Genomic DNA, 18,283 nt, shown 5'->3' with positions numbered 1-18,283 from the left:
TTTCAAAGAAAAAAGCACTTTTAAATTGACTTAAAGACTAATAGAGCAACATTTCAACTTTTTTTTTATACTAATAACTTGTAAAAAAGAAACTTTGTTTGATTGTTAATAGAAATATAATTGTTAATAAAAAAAAGCAAAACTCCATTTTAATATTGAGTTTTTGATCCATTTATATATATTTTTCGGTAAGGGACCCCAAAGACCACACAGAAACACTACTTTGGTTTAGATAAAATATTTAAGCAACTGTCTTTTTCATTTATTTTCTTTTAATTTTTTTGTAGAAGTATGACTTAAATCTTAACAAAAAACACTACTTTGCGAACTCAAATGAAAATTTCAAGTATTTATGGACTATAATGTCCAAATGTTATAAAATTAAAAATAATAATTTTAGTGTTTTTAGCATAATTTTCGAAAATTTATGCTAATTTGGTTATTTTTAACAGTTTCTTTTCAAAAAACTATCTTGTCAAATAAAAAAAGTCTGTTTTGCTGCTTGATAAGACTTGATCTATGAGTTACAGGTACTAATGTAAGCGTGTGGCTTTTGGGGTCCATGTGTTTTTGGGGACCGTCTACCTGCACGCAACAAAAAGAAAAAATGCAATTACAAAAAAATTGAATGGACAGGGTCGGCGTTGTAACAAAATATTAAAATGCTCAAAAATATTCTACAACTACCTCAAAAAATATCCTAAAAAGTTTCGGATTTTGTTTAGATAACAGCAGAATCAATCATATTAAGAGAGAATAAGTAAGAAGAGACATAAAACTTCTTTGCGTAAAAAAATATTTAGAATATTGTCTCTGATTTGGCAGCGGATTACATTTCAATTTGAGCCATACCCAGAACTAAATACATTTGCCAGTCAATAGCTCAAGATGGATTTAAACTCCCGCTAACAAAAGCGATGAAATGAAACTTTCGCACAAAGACTTTAATGAAAAGCAAAAAAATATGATTGAAACTATAGAATTAAAAAAAGTCTATAAAAAAGTGAAAAAAAGTTTAGCATGGCTGCTGATGAGGTTACCACTTTAAGAGGACAAAGATTTTTTGGTGTTAATATTCATGATAAAACTGACAATATCACAAATACATCAAACGATATTGTTAAAATACATCAAACTGTAAAGTGTTCGAAGTCAAGTTTTTTGATCAAAAAATAAAGACACTACCTAGAAAAGAAATTAAACTTCATTTTGATGTAAAAACTCGCTGGAGCACAATATCAATAATGTTTGAGTCATTGATTAAGACAGAGAGATTGATCCATTGATAAAAAAAAGAGCAATTTGAGAAACTTTTCTAAAGTTTAGGGCAAATTTATGTTTAACCAATAATGTAGACTTCGATGACTTGAAAGATTTTTAAAAAATTGATCAATAATTCATGAAATTGATTCTATGAACTACTGAATAAAGATGCCATGAATGTATTACGCTGATTTAAGAGCTCTACAGTAATCCCATCTCAAGATACTATAACTTTTGCAGCTTTGCAAATTTGGCATTTTAATTTTTTGGTGTTCATAATATTAATGTTATTAAAGCAACTTCCAGTAATCCTAAAAATTTTAACTCTAAATAAAAAACTCAATGACTTACTTAAAAATAATGAATTACCAATAATGTATTCTGGAGAGGATAATTTTAAATGGTAAAAAGCTGAATTAACTCTTCTTCAAAATACAGGCCAACGTACAGAAAGCCTACAAAAGCTTTATGATATTTTATTATTAATAATTAAGCCTACATCAACAGATGTTGAAAAACTATTTTCTGTGTGCGCCAAAAATTGTGCAAAAACAAGATCACGGCTTGCAGATAAGTTATCATCAGCTCTTGTATTTTTGATATAGATATATAAATTGTATTTTGATATACTATTATAAAACGTAAAGTTTATGCTAGGGTATAAAAAATTGAAAAAATTGTTCTTACGCGTGCTTCTTACAAGAAAAAAAATTAAAAGGATGGGGGGGGGAGGGGGAATGAAATAAAGGAAAGGTGTAAATTTAAAATAATGGTAAAACAGTAAAATAACTAAAAAACAGTAAAACAGTAAAACAACAGTAAAACAGTAAAACAACAAATGGTAAAACAGTAAAAAAAATTCTAAAACAGTAATCAGCTGCTTTTAAAAATCACTGATTTTCAGAAACCCTGATTTTCAGAAACCCAGAACTAAGTTAAGAATAATTGAAAATTTATAAATATTGAATGTATAAAAATATATAGTCAAGGCCTGATATATATAGTTATATATATATATATATATATATATATATATATATATATATATATATATATATATATATATATATATATATATATATATATATATATATATATATATATATAATGTATATCTATATATATATATACATCAAAAATGAAAAAAAAATGACTTTTTTAAGGAATTTTAAGTTTTATGCCATTTCGCAAACATTCAGCCATATATTTAAAATCATTAATATAAAAACCTTTATAAAAATAAAATTTAGGTTACAACGAGATCAAACGTCAGTTTTCACGCCAAACGGGAATTTATTTAAACGGTGTCAAAATTCGTTACCAAAACTTTTTTTCTGTGCTTACAAGTCAATACCATTTCAAAATAATTTAACAAGGGTTCTTAATTGTATTTCAAATTAAAATATTTCTAATTTATGCAAATATTACATCTTTTTGAGGACGGGTTATAAGATTGACATTTTTAATTATACTTCACTTGATTATCGGAAAAATGCCTGCTACCTTAAGTTTCCGAACTTCCTTAGACAGTTCAGTGTTGTTTTTGTGCGCTGTAAAACGTAAGTCATTTAAATTCAAGAAAATTTTTCCTATTTTGATAACAACGTTCTTCCTGAAAGCAGGGCTAAACCATATGATGTTTTGCTTGCGTCTGTTAGTATCACAATTAGTTTTGAGTAAATTTAAATTAGGACGGTATTGAATATTGATAATATGTTGAGACTTTATAAAGGCTTCTTTTTAAATAGAAGCAGAGTTTTCAAATGTTACTTTACTGGAGGAGTTTGATGACAATCTCTGTTCAATAGAGGTTTGAACATTTTTAATCACGGCTAACCTATCAACTTTATACAACCCAAAGTCAAACTTGTTATAAAACTGAGAATTTAAAAAAGAATGGAAACTCCAACCAAATTGCGTACCTCGTGTCAAAAATGAAGAATTTATGAATATATTTGTTTTTGATATTTTTCGAACCATTTATTTTACTCCTTTGTGTTACTCCACTGGTTTATGCATAAAATATTTCTTAGCATGGTGTTTATATCATATAAAAGTTATTTTATATCATCAAGACATATATTTCATCACATTGAAAGATCATAAACCTAATTTTTTCATCAATTCAATGGTTTATATTACATTTTCAAAAGATTATTTTACAATTAAAATTCAATAACAAACTCTAAAATAAATATTAAAAAATAGAAGTCTTTACATAGAAATATTAACGGACAAAAAATTATACATAATAAACCAATATATTTATTACAAAATAACGCGGTAAATTACCAATCAAAATAACCAACTGTCAAAAAAATCGGAACATATAACTACAACCTTGCCAAACATCTTTCTCATTTATTGTCTCCATATATACCTAAACAATTTTGCACTTAAGACATTTTCTTTTGTTGAAGAATTAAAACAAATTAATATAACTAATATATTTATCGTTTCATATGATGTTGAAAGTTTGTTCGAAATAATCCACTTAAAGAAACCATCAACATTGCAACTGATTACATTTTTCAAGATAAAACTAACCCAAAACGTTTTTCAAAAATTCACTTAAAAAAATTACTTCAGATTTCCACGTCCGGTTCACATTTTCTATTTGGCGGAAAATACTACGATCAAACAGATGGTGTTGCTATGGGTTATCCTTCAGTGCCATCTTAGCTAATATTTTCGTCGGATATCATGAACAAACATGGGTCAATAACTGCTCCTTTACAGAACCATTTTTTTATGAACGGAATGTGGATGACATAATTGCTATTTTTAATTCTGAATATGAAGCTCAAGAATTTTTTAAACAACATAAAAATCTGAAATTTACAATGGAAAAAAAAACAAGATAACCAAATTGCTTTTTTAGATGTACTCATTAAAAAATCCTACTCGTTTTCAACTTCAAATCACAAAAAAAAATCACCAAAAAACGTATACAGGTTTTTTACAAAAATTTTTTTATCCCCTCTTGCTACAAATTTGGACTTGTTCTTTTTTTGATTGATCGTACATTTAAAATTAATAATTCTTGGATAGGTTTTGATAAAGATATTAAGAATCTATCATTAGTTTTACAAAATAATAAATTTCCACAAAAAATTATTGACTATGAAATTAAATCCTATATTGATAAGAAAATATATCCATCTGTTTTTAACATTGTTAATAGCTTAAATATAAGAACTTTAGGCTTCCGTGCATTGGAATGTACTCTAATTACACTAAAATAAAAACTTTAAAAATTGTTCATAAATATTGCAAGGTTGTTTTAATAAAATTAATTTTCTCTACTAATAAAATACAAGATTGTTTTTGCTTAAAAGAGTCACTTCCTAAACAGCTTAAATCTCATGTTGTCTGCAAATTTTCTTGCGCTGGCTGTAATGCCAGTTATATTGAAGAAACCTCAAGACACTTGGCAAATAGAATAAATGAGCACCTTAAAAGTGATAAACAATCTCATATATTTAAACACTTAAATTTATCTCATAATTGCAAAAATTTAGCTAACTGTGATTCTTTTGAGATTTTGGATAATGCCCCAACCAAATACAAATTAAAGACAAAAGAAGCCCCCACATTAAATGGGAAAGTCCCTCACTTTATATACAAGCTTTACATTATGCTGTAAACTTATCTTTTTAGTTTTACTGTCAGTTTTCTTTTCTTTTTTTTTTTTAATAGTTGGTTATTTTGATTGGTTATTTACCAAGCTATGTTGTAATAAATATATTGGTTTATTATGTATAATTTTTTGTCCGTTAATATTTCTATGTAAAGACTTCTATTTTTTAATATTTATTTTAGAGTTTGTTATTGTATTTTTATTGTAAAATAATCTTTTGAAAATGTAAATAAATTATACGAAACATGTCAAGAATAAAAAACATCGTGATATTTTTAAAAATAATTATATAAATAAATAAATATATATATATATATATATATATATATATATATATATATATATATATATATATATATATATATATATATATATATATTTAGTTAATTGATTTGAACTTTGTTTTCAAATCAATTAACTAAGAAAAAAAGATATTTTATTTTGAAATTAATTACAAAATTGGGCACAGACATATATCACTTATAAATATTATGATTCTGATGTTCGAAATCCAAACTTTTACAGTTTCTTAAAAGATACGTTGTTCAGGATTTAAATGATGTCTTGAAAGTAAAATTATTTTTTTAGGTTATCAAGTTAATCAAACACCATGTCAAACTTATATTACAAACATAAATCTGAAACTCCAAAGCTAAAGCTTAAAAATGAGAATCTCTTGGTAGTCAATCAATAACCAAATTTTTCTAATATGGAAACAAAGATTCTTCTAATGGAAAAATTGAAGATAGCAGAAAGCATAACTGTAGCATTAATTTCAGAGCTGAAAATCATTTTAAAATAAATTTAATAGGTAAAAAATCAGAAAATGGAAATGCGTATGGATCCTCTCTTTCTAATGGACAAGACACAAGAGAAAAGTTTAGCAATAGTGTGGCATAAAAAGAATTACATGCAGATGATACATAAAAAGAATTAAATACTGATGATTTTTTGTTGTTGTTGTTGTTGTTCGTGTATTTCTTCATAATAACTATTACAATAAAATAAATGTAAGATGAATGCATATAAATAAAAAATTACAAATTTTGTTACATATAAAACAAGAACGCGGAGACTTGCAGAAGATCAGATGATCTTGTCATTAAGAACCACTTACATTCGTTACGAGTTTAAAACAATTTTGTAATGTGCATAAAATAAATAAGGCAGTCTTATAAAGTTTATAAAACAAAAGTTAAAAGTTAAAATTTTACGTTTTATATAAATACTTAAAATACAAGACCTGATGGAAGTACAAAACTTGCCTAAATTGGTTCTGAAAACTACTTGAAGAAGGAAATTATCATTTCATAAATTATATTTATATTTTTTCTTTTAAAGAATATATATTGTGACAAGAAACCGGACATGTACGAGTTTTACATTTAAACATAAAACAAATTACATTAAAAATATTTAGTTGAAATATATTTAAAATATTTATTTCAATAAAAGAGGCTTAGCATGTGAAAAACGGTCTTTAAAATTAATAAGACGTGCAGTATGTTTCTGTTGGCAATAAAGAGGTTCTAATTCACTTTTATTGACACTACCCCAAGCCGCATTCGCAATGTTAATGTGGCAATGGATGAATGAGTAGTATAATTGAGTTAAAACATGTTTATTTAACATGCTTTTTACTTTATATAATATACCTATACTTTTCGAAACTTTGCAGGTAATGTTTTTGATGTGTTTTTTAGATGTAAGATTTTCATCAATTGAAACCCCTAAAAAGTTTGTACATGATGCTCTATTAAAAACCGGCGCTCTATCTATATGTATATGTATGTATATGTGTATGTATATGTGTATGTACATCTATATGTATATCTATATGTATATGTATATGTAGATAGTATATGTAGATAGTATATATATACCATTCTCACAAAAGTTTGTAAAAAGACTGTCATTTCACGTTCATGTATGATTTAAGGTTCAGTGGTTAAGTGATCTGTCACCAATGCAAAGAACTAAATAATTTTTTTTATTTTTTATCACAGAGTACGGCGGAAGAGCATTTAATAGGAAGTTTACGCCTCCTTCCCAACCAATGTTGCAAAACTTGCCAAGAGGTTTGAACCGCGGCTCTTACGTTTCTGAGGCTTAATGTATTATGTTGACACTCACTGACTTTGCATATAACGTTATAAATTAAATTTTTACATTTGCTTTTTTTTAAATTTACATAAAATACATTTTTATATATCTTAATATAAATTTCTTATATATTCTTATACTCTCATAAAATAGAATAAAAAAGTTTTTGTTGCGTCATTCTTTCTTTAATAGTTGTCGTCAGCTCCGTGTCAAAACGTACGACTCGGAACTATTACTTTTATTAAATCTATTAAGTTTAGATTTTTTATTATAGATTAAACTAATATAATATTTAGAATGATTTTCTATATTAGAAAAAGTTGTATTCTCAATTATATTTTATCATGCTTTCTTGAGTAATTTTGCTAAAATAGAAAGTTTAAAATAAAAAAAATAAAAAATTCACACAAAACAATTCAAAAAAAGTTGAAACTAATAACATTATAAATTATTCTGTTATTTAAGTTATATAAGTTATTCTTATTGTTTCTTTGATTTATATGGTGTCCAAAAAGTTCTAACCACTGCCGTAGCGAGCCAAAACGACGCCCGGTGCAAATCTGAATTTGACTCATTGTCCCTCAAGTTCACTCTCAGATTGAAGTAGGAAATCATTATTTTGTGACTCATCAAAACTTATGGATTTAACTCTTCGCCTTCTCTTTAATGGAAAATTTGGATCAATTCCAATTTTGGTTCTCAACATCCTCGCTGTTGCAAATGTTGAGTTAAATCCTTTTCCTCTTAGATTTTAAAAAGAATTGCTAAACCATTCAGTCTTTTTGAGGCAACATCAACAGACATACTCTTTCATTTCAAATTATTTTTTCTCTGTCCATCAAAGTTATATCTTGCACCATATATTCAGCGAGCAGATATGCAGCATACATTGCATTTAATTTCTACAATCTGTTTTTAAAGTTTTATTTCCCATTTCTATTTGATGCAGAAGCTAAAAATGTTCATTGTCAAGCAGAAGCAAAAATTGTATGCATACAATAATTATTTATATTTAAGTAATGAAATAATTAATGACTTGTAATTAGTGATTACATTTTAGTAATTTTATTATACATCAAAGTTCAAACTTATGTATACTATACATATAATTTATATTATGCATACATAGGTTTAAATATATTTTCTAAACTATGCAAAATTTTCCCCCTGTGTGGCCGCGCCTCTCGCACACCCAGTGCTACGGCTCTCGTCTTAACAGTCTTATCTTAAAACCCTTTGGAAAAACATATAACTAGAAGTTTTTGGGTCTCTTCTTACTTACCAGAGTATGACCAGAGCTGGCATTGAACTGTGAACCTGTTTATTTGGAAATAAGCTCTTTAACCATGATAACTAATAATTTTTTTGATATGAGGAATTATCATCAAGAAATTGTTAATATATATTATCAGTACGGAACCAACAAACATATAATTTTAATAAATAATATTAATAAAAAAAAAAAAAGTTAATTAATGACCTTTAGTAGTTAAGGCTTGAGCTGCTGTTGGTGAAGATATTGTATTCAAAGCTGCAAAAAATAAAAGAGGTTTTAGTCATTTAGTTTCACAAATAAATCTGTTAAGTAAACTAATAGAAAAAATATTTTTTTAGACGCTATAAAAACCGAGTTATTATGGAAAGTCAATATTTAAAATACTAATATCTTAAGAACCAAAACCAAGTGTCAAAATATGAAACAAAAAAAAAATTATTTTATTTAAAACATTATTTTATTGACTATGTGAATCCATATTCTCCACGGCTGCATATCAAAATAAGAATTTAGAAAGCTTTTTTAATGTAGAGTTCAAAAATGCACCTAAATTGCAAAAATATTGAGGGCATATAATTAAAAAAAATTATCCAGACGAATTTATAAAAATTGTATTATATAGTTTTTTATAAAAATAAGTTTGGGCTCAAATATGTCAAAATAAGCTCGCGCAATTTTTTTTTTTTTTTTTTTTATTAAGATTTAAATATTTAAAAATACTTTCAATTTTGCTGTTGTTCATGTTTTTGTCACTAACAAAAAAAAAAAAAAAACACAAAAAACCGTAAAACTTTTTGATTGTTACTTTTCACTTTATTAAGGAAATCATTTTTGAAGCATGTTTAAAGACAGAACCATACCATATTCGGAAACTATTTTAATTATAAAATTGAAATATTTTAAACAGCTTTCAATATTTTTGACCAGGAATTTGGGTAAACAACTTTTTGTAAAATACTATTGGAAATAATTTTTGATTACCCATCGTTCAAAACTTTGGATACTTAGAATAATTTAACGTCCAGTTACCATACATAAAAGTTAATTGGTTTATACATAAAAGCTTGTAGGTAGACAGTTTATATACTCTTAGGTTTTTAAATATCTTTACGTTTAAAAAAAAGCTCAAGAAAAAAATTTTGGAATCAGAGTTTAGGTTTTAAAAAAATGTTTTGAATTATTTTAGAACATCTAAAAATGATGTAATCGTTTTACTATTTTGAACAAAATTATTAAATACTTCCGGATCAAAAAATAAAATTGTTTTGTTTATTAAAGTAAAATTTTCTCCGTAACTTTGTTGATAACCAATTACTTAAAACATTTTTTATTTTAAAAATTTATTTTTTCTGTCAAAATACAATTACAACAAATATTTTAATTCAATTACACACAGTTTTTTTCCTGATAAAAATGCGGATAAAATAAATTTGCGAACTTTTTTTGAAATATTAGGCGAAACTTTTTCCCATAATGAAAATAGGGTCAAAGTCTGCTTTCAAAAAAGTTCAAGCATATCCCAATGTCATGCTAATTCACCATTTGCAGGAATAAGAAAATTTACCTTCAGGTGTAAATGTCAGGTCTAGAAATCTTCTTTTCAAAATTGAACGGGGAAAAAAAACAAGATTTCAATGTACCTTTTGATTTTTCGAAATTAAAAGCTTCAATACCAACAAAGTCAATTGTGCCTGTGAACAATTTGTGAAATAGCACGTTTTGATCCAATTAGAATGAGTATTGGTTCTTTTATGGCTTTGTCATTTTTCTTGTGACACCTCCAGCAGCATAAGATTTCATAATACAACAAAATATGCTAATTATGCTAACTTAGTGAGCATGATTAACATTTGAAATCCTTTTATGGTTTAACAAAATATATTATTTGATGTACTAAAAGTTGATAACAAAATAAGGAAAGCTCAGTTTGCAATAGGTTATTGTCGTAACATTTCTGGATTAATTGACCTTATTCTTGAGAAACATGAACCTCTCCAAATGAGTATATGATCAATATAGGTAATGATGGAGGTGGAAACTTTCTAAAAATCTTTATCACGAAAATTAAATGCAATTATAACTAAGAAAACCAAAAACTTTTCCATTCTAAAGAAACTTGTTCTCAATCTTTTCAAGATTGTGGTGTAATGAAAATCATAGTTTTACTATTTTTTAGTCTGTAAATAATCCCTATGAAAACTTTTAAATACGCTTGCTCAAAAAAAATTACTTTAAAAGCAGCTATAGACATAAAGTTTGATAACGCATTATTTGATTTAGGCTCTGCTGCATCCACATATTTATGCCTCTGGTGTTAAACTTTGAAGGCTGATCTGAGAAAATCAGGTTTGCATGGACAATTACAAACACTTTGATTAATTTGATTAAATACTCAAGAGTAATAAGTACCTCTTAGAGTTCACTCAAAAAGAAAATGCTCTCAGCAGCTCAATACAAAAGTTACATGAATAATCGTTTGAGTGATCTTCCAGGTGACACACTTTTCATAATATTCTGTCTGACATGGTATTGCACATAGTTCCTGAAATTTCCAACCACCATTTTAATCACTTGAACACTGCATTAAGTCAAATAGCTTATAGTTTTTTTAAGCTACTGACTAATCAAGCAAGTTGAATATATAGAGGTCTTGCAAATTTCAATAAACGTTGGTAACTCAAGTAAATAAAATTAATTTGCTTAAATCATTACTAACACTTGCTAAAAATTGGATTACAAGGAACAAAAATATTTTCTTTATTCAGAGTTTTTAATGTAATTGTATAATCAACTTTTATTAATGGTCTTGATCCCATTTAAAAAGATACCTAAGCTATACTCTGTCCCAGGCGTACCCTGAGAAAAATCTTTTTGGGATAACACAAAGGGAAACCAACTAAAATTAAACCTGGTGTACAACCTGAGTGGATCCTGTTGTGGGATACTAATTTGAGGTGGATACTGGAGGTTCTCTTGTGTTTATGCTATAACATCAAGCAAAAACTCATGCCTTTAGAAGACGTCCATGACACACATCCATAATGTATGTTTACTTTGCTAATTACAAAGATTACGTGGTATCCACTTATATAGCAATAATTCTGCTCCATGATTGACACTCTTTTGCATCGTATTTACGCTCTACACTAACAGCTCTTCATCTTCATGACTACTAATGACTTTGACGATCCTCAACTTGTTGGGGATAGTCAAAGTCATTAGAAAAAAAAAACTTGTTTTTTATTCTTTTTTATACTAACTCTGTTTTATCATAATTATATAAATACTTTTTAATAACTTTTTAAACTAATTTTAGTATCTTTCTTCTTAGAAAACTCTTTGTTCTCCAATGAACATCTGTCTTAGTGTACTTTTTTCACTGAACATCTGCACTAGTGTATCTTAATCTGTTACACCATTTTTAACTTATTATGCTTCTTTAAGGCGTTCACTGCTCAGTGAAGTTTGAATGCATTGGATTTAACGCAAAAATATTTTGTTAAAAATAGTAAAACATCTGTTGTAAGAACTTTTTAGGACATCCTAAAACAATTTTGAAAAATTGTAAAAAAATGCTTGCACATACTAAACCTAAACTCTGTTAAAAAACTTCTCTTGAACTTTTTTTCAACAATCATGCAAGCATGCTAACTTTTCAAATTCAAAATTTTTCAATTACAATTGTTTTGAATTTTTTGACATCTATGAATTTTTAAATAAAAAGGGATAAAAACTGGATGTTTTGTTTCAACATTTTTAGCTATTATATATATATATATATATATATATATATATATATATATATATATATATATATATATATATATATATATATATATATATATATATATATATATATATGTATATACATATATATATATATATGTATATATATATATATATACATATATATATATATATATACATATATATATATATATATATATATATATATATATATATATATATATATATATATATATATATATATATATATATATATATATATATATATATATATATATATATATATTCAAAATAAAAGGTTATTATGTTAGATTTAGTTAAAAACATAATGCAATAAATTTAGTTCAAACTGCATTTTGAAAATGAATTTTATTCGTTTAAAAAGTTCCCCAAAAGGTGTTAAAATATTTTATGCATCATTTAAAACTCAATTAATACAAAACTTTCATTTAAAATTAGTTGTAAACGCTCAGGAACTTTTTCTTTTTTTTTTTTACAGAAACTAACCAAAAAGTTTAATTGATCCCCATTATTGCTCTAAGCAGGGTTTTTCAATTTAATTTTGTTGTTGTTTAAAAGATTACAGTAAATAAAATTGCGTGTCTGACCGCAGCATTAAAAAAAAAATGACCATATAGCGTCAACATGTAATCACTTTGAAGTGTAGTAGTAATTCAAAGAATCATGCCTCGGTAAACCTGCATTTACTAAATCATCCGTTAAAAAAATAATACTATTTGTGTAACCTTGTCTAGTTATAAAGTAATGTCGTGACATTAAATAATAACTATTTTCATTTATTCAAGAAAAAAGTAAAAAGTTGATAAGTATAGCTCTAAAACCTTATTGAAATGGCTGGCGAAGATAATAATATGTTGTTGTTTTTTTCCTGCTAAGAGTAACTATCAATATCACTACGATACGTCGTTGGCTAAATATTGTAGTATTGTAGCTAGCTACAACATAACGACAACCTGAAGCTAGTCGGTGACTCCATATCACAGCTTCGCATCTAGCAATTTTTTTACACTTTATCGATAGGTACACAACGTAGAAAAAAGAAATACATTTTGTTTATTTATTAAGAAAAAAAATTATTTTTTTTTATTTATTACCTTTTTATCTTAATACTTGCGGATAAACTATATTTTGTATTTTTTTGAAAGATGTGTAAAACAAAAAAACTTTAAGGAGTACCAACTTATAGCAAGCAACATATAGTTGGCCATACAAAATCGCGAGTTTATGGCGGATTATGTTATGGTTATGGCGAAACCCAGATGCACTGGAAACTTATTTTAATAAAAGCGTATTGATAATAAAAAACGGTTTTCAAAGTGAAGTTTTATGTGATTTTATAACCAGACAAATAAAACTATTTTAGCTTGAATTTTTGCTTTGAAAAATAACGGATTTTGTTTAAGTTTATCACTTCTGTTTTAGCAGTTAGTATGTTTATTGGTGCTATTCTTAGTTAATTTATAGTAAATTTTTGTAAAACGAAGATATAATTTTTTTTTTAATTATGTCTGGAAAATTCAAAGAGTCTGAAGTACAAAGAGATATGTTGCAGGATAAACTTTTTAAATTTTAAACTGTTTAAAAAGGTCTTCCCTAATTCTTCACCACAATAGAGCGGTAATACCAAGGCATGTTAACTGTTCTTAATAACTCATGTGTTTATAGATATTTTAATGACTTAATGCACACCTATTTAGAGAAATGCATTGTCTTTTTTGAGATTAGGCGAACAAGTCGCAAACTTCAGATGCGGCCGAATACAAGTCAAATAGATTATTCTTCAAAGATCTTGATCGCGAATACAAAAAGAACTTTTTTTAATTTTAACAAGCATGCAATTTGTATTTAATGCTGCCATTTTTACCTGGAAATGCACTTTTAGGTCTTCTGATATCATAAATTTTAGGTTTCTTTGAACTTTAGTGATTTCAAGTGTGATTTCGACAAGATCCAAACGTGACAAATATTAAATGGTCTCGAGATAATTTTTTTCCGAAATAAAAATGTCTCACCTTACATTTATTAACATTGAATGGTATATACCAATTTTGAGACCATAAAATGTTTTTCCTTTATATTTTTTATATACAGTACGGAAAAGCACTTTGTCAAATATATTGGAGAAATATTTAAATATTACATCGGCAGTCTTGTCTTTGCGCATTTATTTCTGATGTAATATTGCAAGATTCAAACAGGTTTGTAAGATTTTCCTTTTTTGGAAAAAAGTTTGCGTTGCGCATTATAAATAAGAGTATTTTTTTACAAAAAAAGACAATTTTTTTGCATATTATTTCTACTAGAATTTTACAAAGTACTGACGTGAGTGAGACAGGACTATAGTTCAATGTTTTAAGCTTGTTCACTGCTTCAAATATTGACGTAACGTTCTAATTTTTTCAATCATAGGATTCCATACTGAAATTGATTGAATGAAAATCTTGACAGCCTTATTGTATTTAAACCATAATTTTAATAAGCGCCGTAGTTTTTGTTTAATGATTTTTTAAATTTTTAAACCCATATAAGGCAATGTTGTTTGTAAGTGATTTTTAATTAGCTTTACTCTATATGTAACGTGATCAAGGCTTTTTTGTATTTTCCTTTTTGCGACAAATAGGAAACATGACTGTAATCAAACAGTGAGCTTGACCTATAAAAATATGACCAATCGAGTCTTCTCCAAGAAGATTAGTTAATTTATTGGGCTTATTTATTGATAATAAACCTTAAGTGTTTTTCAGCATTTCCTTAGTTTTAATATGACTGAAAAATCACTAACGAAACAATCTTACAGCGAACAACTGACACAACTTTACTTAATAAAAGGTTAAGAGAGTAATATTTTACTTAACACTATGCAATTATTTAAAATGAAACTAAGTATTGTTTAACAAATTAAGTAAATAAATTTATAAATGATCTTAATACTACTCTCTCTAATATTTGTCATTTGGCCTAAAATGACTAAAATCAAAGTTTTAGCACTGAAAGTCTTATAGGGTTGATGCTGGATCCAATAACTTATTTGAAAAACAAGAATTTTTTTCAGTTTAATTGTAAGAAAATGTTTTTCTATGTACTTTTTCGGAATAAAATTTTTACAATAATTTGAAGTCTTTTTATCTATATATACAGATTACTAAAGCAACCTTCAGTCGTTTTCAAAAGAAAGTCACTCAAATAGTCACTGCCCACTTTTAGGAACATTGTATAAAAAGGTGCCATACTCAGGTTAAAACTAAAAAAATCAGAGTTATTACAAGCATTATTTAAAAAAAGGTGATATTTAAAAAATCAATTTCAGAACTATCAAAAAATTTAAACTTAAATGAGTTTAAGCTACCAGGGAACTGCTTTAAAAATTGCAAACAATTGCAATTTTTTCACATTTTCATATTTTCAGGGTCAATTTTAACATTTTTAGACTTAAACCAGTTTTACAATAAACTTATCTTATTAGTTTTTACGGCAATCAACAAAAATTGTTACAAGATAAGCATAATATATTTTGTATTTTAAAATGTTTCAGAATTTTTGATTTATAGAGTACTTAAAAGTTAGGGCTTTATCCAATTTTGTATGTCATAACTTCAACTTATATATTTGAAGCTACTTATTTGAACTTATATATTATTAGAAGGTCACTTTCCAAATGGCTTCACAGACACATTATTTTTATATACATTTTTCAAATATTTAATATACAAGTTATTGATTTTTATACATTGCCAGCAGGCCCGTAATAACCGGGGGGCAGCAGGGGCATCTAACCCCCCTCCCCCAATAATTTTTCAAATAAATAATTTTGAAAAAATTGACTGAAAAAATGAATAAAAAATAGAATATAAAAAGAAAAAAGGTCTTTAAAACTATTTTGGGGCCCCTTAATGCAGCACTCAACCCCCTTTCCCAAATATAATTTTTGTTCCTCCGGGCCTGGTCAATGAAGTTGTCAAGTGGAACAACAGAGGATGAAGATATACCTTTTGTATAATTTTATAATTATACAAAAAGTGTATCTTTTTGTATAATTATAAATATTTTCTAGAGATTTTTGCCACATTTTTTTTTATCCCAGCAAGAAATGTTGGAACTCTTGGTTTTTATAAACTTAGGCCTGCTTATTTAATGGAGTCAAAAAAGTTTAAAAAGGTAAAAAGTGCAACCAAAAAATAGTAGAAAGAAAACTATTGAGTGAAAAGAAATACATGGCTGAATAAAAAACTAATGCTCAAGATAAACAAGATTGCGAACAGGAAGTTTTTGAAGATTTTAATTTTGATGAAAGTGAGATTTCTATTCAAAACTCAGGTACAAAATGTTTAAAGAAATTTTAAAATTATGAAGATATTGTTAACATTGCATTGGCCAATATTACATATGGTGTTGGTTTAAAAGCAACTGCTACTATAGCTACTGCAGCATGGATAGATGGAGGATTTGTATCCAAAAATGATAATGGAATAATAATTGATCACAGTAAAGTTAGGAGAGATAGGGATAACGTTATGAATGAAGTTGCTAATCAGTTTGATAATAACTTCTATAATGAGATTATAGACTATATATTTTTTGATGGACTAAAAGATATGACTAAAATATTTTTAAATATAGATGGATCAGACAGGCAATATTCTGGTAAAGTTAAAAAAGAAAATTACACTATTTGTTCCGGTGATGGGAAGTATTTATTTCATTTCATACCAGCTTAACAATTCAAAAAGAAGCACGCTGAATCTATTGCAGATAAAATCTTTGAGTATACTGAAACAAGAAACATAAGCACACTCAAAGCAGCACCCGGTGAAGACTCTACCAATGTAAACAATGTTTGGAATTAAGGAGTAATGCATGTAATGTAGCTAAAGTTAGGTCAAAATTTAAATTGGATTGTCTGTGGTTTACACACCAATGAGCTGCCACTAAAACATCTAATTAAATGGATAGATGGAGAATCTAAAAGCGGTAAAAAAAGGAGTGGATTTATTGGAAGCTTCTTGACAAAGCAACCAATCTTAAAATTAAACCTTTTTTTTTTTTTAGGGTGAAATTGGTGAGCGTCGTGTTGACATGAGTAATGATGTGATAAAAGACCTTTCCACCGATCAGTATTATGATTATCAAATAGTTAAAGCTGTACGCAGTGGTCATGTTCCTCAGCAACCTCTTTAATTTAGCCCTATTAACTTTGCCAAATGGCTAACAACAGCCAATATAATTTGTAGAAATTGGGTATCTCATCATGGATTTCAAAGAAATGCAGCGCATTCTTTGAAATCCATGATTTCAAAGAATGACATTTCAGTCTTCTGAAACTTGTAGAGGATATTGTAGGAGAGTATTTTTCTGTCTATTTTAACATTAAAACTAAGCATAGATGGGTAGAACGACCAAAACATGTCCTTTACCAGCTTCAACACAAATCACTAGATATTTATTATATAGTCATTCTAGCTATTTGGCAATCCGCTTGGTATCCCTTCTTCGAGTCTATTCTTCAAAATATGCTTTGTTCTTAGATCAAAGAAGGGAAAAGTTTCAGAGTAAACAAAACTTTTGAAATATACGAAGTAGTTGTGAAAATGTGCAAATAAGTGATCTGTTAGACACCAGATATCAAATCAGATAGCAGTTTTTCTCAGAGACCTTATTGTGTGGATGGAAGATTGGAATTAAAACACTACTAACTTATTGCATGACACTAAGAATTTCAAATCGTAATTTTTTAAATCAATGATTGTATCAAACTGGTATTGCGACACTTAAGTAGTCAAAATCTTTTCACTAAACATAGGAGAGATAGTTAGATGAGAGAACAAGAATTATTACATAAATTGGTTTCGCGTAATCTATCCAAGCAAAACCAAACGGGCTTGAAAATGTTTATGAAATAATTTTCTTTTATTATATTGTGCTGAATTTTATTGAGCCAGTAAATATGTTTTATGGTAAAGCATTTTTTCTTTAAATCTATAACAACCTCATTATACACTTTCAGCGGTGAACTGGGGGAGAGGAGCCAAATTTTTTTAGATTTAAAGAAAACCTTTAGCACTTTTAAATATTTAAAAAAAAAAAAAAAAATATGCAGTTCCGATTACACTTCCGGCATCCGTCAGGTTTATAATCAAACACTGTCTATGGTTCCCTGGTAGTTAAAACCTTTTTTTGTTTTTGCTTTTTTATCAGTTTTAACCTTACCAAAATAGGTAAGGTTAAAAGAAAAAATT

General features: G+C 27.0%; 1 protein-coding gene across 1 annotated transcript in view; it reads right to left on the bottom strand.

The window, feature by feature from the left end:
• Positions 1 to 18,283, bottom strand: part of LOC124809378 (C-type mannose receptor 2-like) — a 108,912-nt gene that overhangs the window by 86,505 nt on the left and 4,124 nt on the right. The window contains exon 2 of the mRNA XM_065786908.1: positions 8,487 to 8,537. Within this exon, the coding sequence (XP_065642980.1) occupies positions 8,487 to 8,537 (51 nt within the window). The remainder of the gene's footprint in view (positions 1 to 8,486; positions 8,538 to 18,283) is intronic.

The sequence above is a fragment of the Hydra vulgaris genome, chromosome 01 (genome assembly GCF_038396675.1).
Source record: "Hydra vulgaris chromosome 01, alternate assembly HydraT2T_AEP".
NCBI classification, from domain to species: Eukaryota; Metazoa; Cnidaria; class Hydrozoa; order Anthoathecata; family Hydridae; genus Hydra; species Hydra vulgaris.
Note: the sequence above shows the minus strand (reverse complement) of the source record. Positions and strands in the feature narration are given on the sequence as shown.